Here is a 5,093-nt window from a genome sequence, read left to right as displayed (position 1 = left end):
TTTGGCGTCAGCTTGTTCCGGAAAAGCATAAGTTTTTGGCTTGGTTGTGTCTTAAGGAGGCTCTTCCTACTGCAAGTTTTCGCTTTAGAAGAGGGATGTCGTCATCAAATAGGTGTCCAAGATGTCTTTCTAGCCAGGAATCGGTTTTACATTGTATTCGGGATTGTCCAAAAGCTCAGCTTGTCTAGCATAGGTTGGATATTTCTTGTCATCCTTTGGATTTGAAAAACTGGTTCTTGTATCATAGCAGAGAGCATTCATTCAAGTTCTTTTCTGGACTTTGGTGGATATGGCGAGCAAGGAATAATGACATCTTTAATCCTCATGAAACTTGGCCTCCGGAAAAAGTGATTTGTCTGGCATTATCTTCAGAAAAAGAGCTTAGGAATATTTTTGAATTACAACGTATGTCCCTTCCCTATACTCTAAATGGTTTTTGGAATCCCCCATCCATTGGTACTTTTAAGATTAATTGTGATGCTAGTTATTTTGGTTCGGGTGATAGTGTTGGTTTTGCTTGTGTTATTAGAGATTGTAATGGGAGTTGGCAAATGGGGTGTTTGGGAATGATTGAGAGTAATAGTATTCTTCAAGGAGAATTGTTTGTCATTTGGAGAGGATATCTCTTAGCTTAGGATGTAGGTCAACGAGATGTTATTTGTGAGACAGATTGTGTGGAAGCATTTAATCTTGTTACTCAAGATGGTTTTGGGCTTATTGATCCATTGGTGCTCAAAATAAGAGATATCATGCATTGGAATCGGCGTGTTGACTTTCGTTTGATTATGAGAGATGCAAACACGGTGGCAGATACTATGGCAAAGATGGCGATGAAGTTACAACTTTCACATGTGGAACTTCTTTCACCTTGGAAGGAATTTAAGAGTAGTCTTAAACAAGACTGTCCTTCTATTTAAACAGTTCCTTGTTTTGTTTGTTTTGTTTTTCTTTGTTTAGTTTATTTCAGTCACAAAAAAAATATTCAAACAACTAACCTTTTATATTTCTAAATAAATATTTGCATATATTTTTTTCAAAATAAAAATTTACATACAATTATCTTCATGTAAAATTATTAATTAAAATTTTTTAAATAATTTAATATATTTAACTAAATTACTATTTAACAATCTCAACTAATGACTTCATATAAAAACATCTGCCTATAAGTTTTCACTATTTCTTAATGTTTTCCTTTGCCATAAAAGAACACACTGCTAAATAGAATTAGAAGAAAAGAAAGCCTTTGCGAGATAATTGTTGATGACAGCATTGACAAATTCTCTCCGGGAATATTGTCATATATACACTGTCAGTGTCGTGCAAATTAGTTTGCATGTGATCAAATCTATTTTTGGTCTACACACAACATACATCTACATCTACATCTACATCTACATCTACTATTTATCATTGCTTTGCGGCTATACTATTTACTATTTAGTATTTAGCACTACTTTTACTGTCTCTGCAATTATTCCAGAGTTTTGACAGTATTCGCAATTACATTGCAACTAGAAGTAAGAGGAATGGATGATATGGCAATAATCACACCGTTCACAACCCAAAAACAAAAACAAACCAAATGGCACACTATACACAATACTATACTCTGAATAAACAATCACATTTGTTTACCTACTAGGTTAGGTGTTGGCACAAAAAATCCGATTCAATAAAAACCATGTCCATTTAGATTAACTATTCCTCAGTTCTCCGGATAACCTGGCATTGTCTTAGGTGACTGCGCTAATCGAACATTCACGTGTCCAGATGAAGGGGAAGCTGAAAACTGCCTCATAACAGAGCTTGCACTTGAACCAGGAGGACTGTAAAGTTGGCTTGGGTTTAGAGAATTGGCACTGGCAGTGCCATTTGTGTCCTCTGCCATCTTTTCAGTGTGGGGGTGGTTACTCTCTGATCTGTCGATATCCATTCCTTGCAAAACATTAGGATGACTGTTTGTCCCACTGGGAAGCTGGGATTGCCAATAAGTTGACTGTTGATTCTGTGTGGGATGGTTGGCGGCACGGGCATTGCTTTTAACTTCGGCCTCATCCTTCCCTCTGGGCTGTTGCACAGTGACTGAGACCTCAGTCGGTTTGTTAGGTTTGATTTCTGGCAACTTCTCTGTGTCCAAAGTGGCCTCTATTGCATCAACCTTAGCTGTTGTGGAGCGACCAGAAGCAATTACGGTCATGGGAAATGCTCTCTCTGGAGGCACAGCCGGGGTGTAATTTGATGGAAGCAAATCATCCCAATTCTCCAGTAGTTCCTTGTACACTTTACGTAGAGTGACTTCAGTAAGGCCAGTTACCTTGCAAATTTCAGCCTGAGTTTTACGTTTGTCTTCGAGTTGGCAAGCCAAATATATAGCAGCAGCTGAAATGCTAATTGGATTCCTACGAGTGCAGAAGCATTTGTTGATCACAACCTCTCCTATGTGAGTAGCCAGTTCCTAAAATTCAACATTGAACATGTTCTCAGAATTTCATAATATAAAAACATAACAAGAGTGATTTCATTTCCATTTTAGGATACATTACAAAGTCACTACTAACTACCAAAACCTAATCCCAAGGCACCTAACCATGTTACTCAGTGTGCAGCCAAACAAAAACCACCAGTACCCAAACTTTGTTCTGCCATACGCACATAAAATTACATCCTATGCATGATATAAATCCCAATGCTCGACAACATAATAAAAGCATTGAAAATTTAGACCAAGCAAATGTAGCAGCAACTATGTGAATGTGATACGAGAGCCGTCTTAGAACTGCACAACCCGCCATAGAGCAGTTGATCATTGCTGAATGTAAAATCACAGCATAATTGATAATTAAAAGATTTTTATTTGCACATACATTTTCAGAACAAAATTAGGATGGTGATGTCAACTTTCAAATTGATTACGCAGAAATTGATGTCTTTGTTAAATTTCTGATCATTGATAAGGAATTGCAAACATGATGCACCATCTAGAACACAACAACACTTGAATATACATGACATGGGCATAAAGATATAGACTGCGTTCACAAACCCATAAAGCACATTGGTTGACCGCAGAACAAAAACAAATCACACGATTAAAAAAACACATAAACAGAAACTTAAATATACATATAGCAATATCATCCCAGAAGTAAAATAACAAGATCCATGAAACAGTCAACTATAAATTAAAACATATTTTCAGATACCTGAGCAGATTTGTTGAGCTGTAGGAGCGTGCAAAATCTTGGCATATGGACTGATATGGAATTGCTGTTAATAGGTTGACTTAGCTGTAAAGCTTCTCCCAGAATCTTCATATACTTCCCAATTTCCTTTTGTGGTACATTAGCTGCTATTGAAATTTCCTGCAATACCACAAGAGAAGCAATATCAGACGGCTAAAGAATACAAATATGCAGTAAACAAACCAGAACTGGTCGAAGTTAGCTACGTTAAAGTAGAAACAAAGAAATCATACATCCCTAAGAAAAGTATCAAGCTAACAGCATTAGCCTCGGTAGAGACAGTGCTTTTACATATATATTCGTTAAGAAGACTGAAATATTTGTCAGTACTAACTATATTGAGTAGAATAACTGAAAGATGATTCTATCTCAGACCAAAGTTCGGAATTGTCCAGTTTATTTGGAATATCATTATTGGAATCAATCTACCAAACACTACCAATTCGAAAAATCAACAATTGCAACATATTAGCAACAATATTGAAAAGTGAAGACCTGAAGGGTTCGAGGCTCTTGGGCCTCTCGAATGGCTTGAACAAGAGCGGCAGTAGCAAGAGCCTCAACGCTACGGTTTCTGAGGCAAGTAGCCGAGCAACAATCCCTGAACAGCTGAAAAGCGTGGTCGGAAATATCGCAGTCTAAGCCAAGTATGGAGGCCACATCGATAATCTGCATGTACGCCCTTAAATTATCCACCACAACCGTCGAAGAAGAAGAAGACGACGACGACGATGAGGAGGAGGTGGATTCGAGAGTGCGCTCGAGCTCCGCGAGGTGGCCGGAGAATGAGAGAGAGGACTGGAGGTAGAGGGGGATGGGTTCAAGGGACCAGGTGGAGAAGGCGGTTATGAAGCCCGTGGGCTCGAAAGGATCGTCGTCCTTGGTGATTGGAGAGGGTTCGGGGTTGGGGAGATCAGAGGTCACGAGGCATAGAGGGTTATCCTGGGCCCGCACGTGGAACAGGTGGTGTGGGTGGGAGTGCCGCTCCTCCACCACGCGCCCGCATGACGTGCACTCCGTGATCGATCGACCGGAGCTCGTGGTGGCGCACCGCCCCTGCGTAGCCGAGCAGAATGGACACTTCATTCTTTTCCTTTACTGCCGTGCTTCTCGTTAAGCCCTTTTCAACTGGGTTGGGGTTTGATTTATATTTATTTTTTAAATTTAAGCTAGTGTTTTTGTGCATAATAATATTACTCTAATATAATTTTTTTGAAATTATGTTGACTTTATCCTAATATTATAATTTATGGCAGTTATTAAATTTGTAATTTGTCATTGATAATGATATATAAGATGATTTTTTTATTTAAATTAAATAATTATATAATTTATGAAAATACATAAAATACAGAATAATTACTTAAATACACAACGTACCACATCTTGGATACTGTGAGGGTAACTCAATTATGGACGTCTCCTGGGTACTGAGATCTTGGACTATGACGCAACAAAAGTCTCACGTATCTTAAATGCATCCGGGATACATTTCACGTGGAAGAACGGGTACTGAGCACCTAAGATGCTTACCAGTTTCAGTATCTGAGATACGATAAAATGCGAAAATTGGGTCACAGCACCCGAGATATGTTTATTATGGTCTAGGCATTTCTACACCCTAAACCCTAAACCCCCTATATATATATATATATATTCTCCTATTCTCAACCATAACTTTGTTGATACCCTACATGTGCTAAAGACTGTCATACTGAGCAACATGAGGGAATAGGTTCCAGGAAAGTTGGGCGAGTTGCGTATAAATTTTTGAACAATCTTTCGAGCGGTGAATTTACCAACAGATTATTCTAACTTGAAGGGGATCAGCATGTGAGGGTAATGTTC

At 38.5% G+C, this 5,093-nt stretch overlaps 1 protein-coding gene and 1 pseudogene across 1 annotated transcript; one reads left to right on the top strand and one right to left on the bottom strand.

The window, feature by feature from the left end:
* Positions 1–974, top strand: part of LOC107640126 — a 6,850-nt pseudogene extending 5,876 nt beyond the window's left edge.
* On the bottom strand, positions 1,440–4,383 carry LOC107642862 (plant-specific TFIIB-related protein 1). Its single transcript, XM_016346356.2, has 3 exons — positions 3,741–4,383; positions 3,207–3,365; positions 1,440–2,458 (listed from the first exon to the last, which is right to left on the bottom strand). Exons 1-3 carry the CDS (start codon positions 4,329–4,331, stop codon positions 1,709–1,711), a joined length of 1,500 nt encoding a protein of 499 aa, XP_016201842.1. The 5' UTR covers positions 4,332–4,383; the 3' UTR covers positions 1,440–1,708.

This window comes from Arachis ipaensis, chromosome B05, assembly GCF_000816755.2.
Source record: "Arachis ipaensis cultivar K30076 chromosome B05, Araip1.1, whole genome shotgun sequence".
Classification (NCBI taxonomy): Eukaryota; Viridiplantae; Streptophyta; class Magnoliopsida; order Fabales; family Fabaceae; genus Arachis; species Arachis ipaensis.
This window is presented reverse-complemented; position numbering and strand designations above follow the sequence as displayed.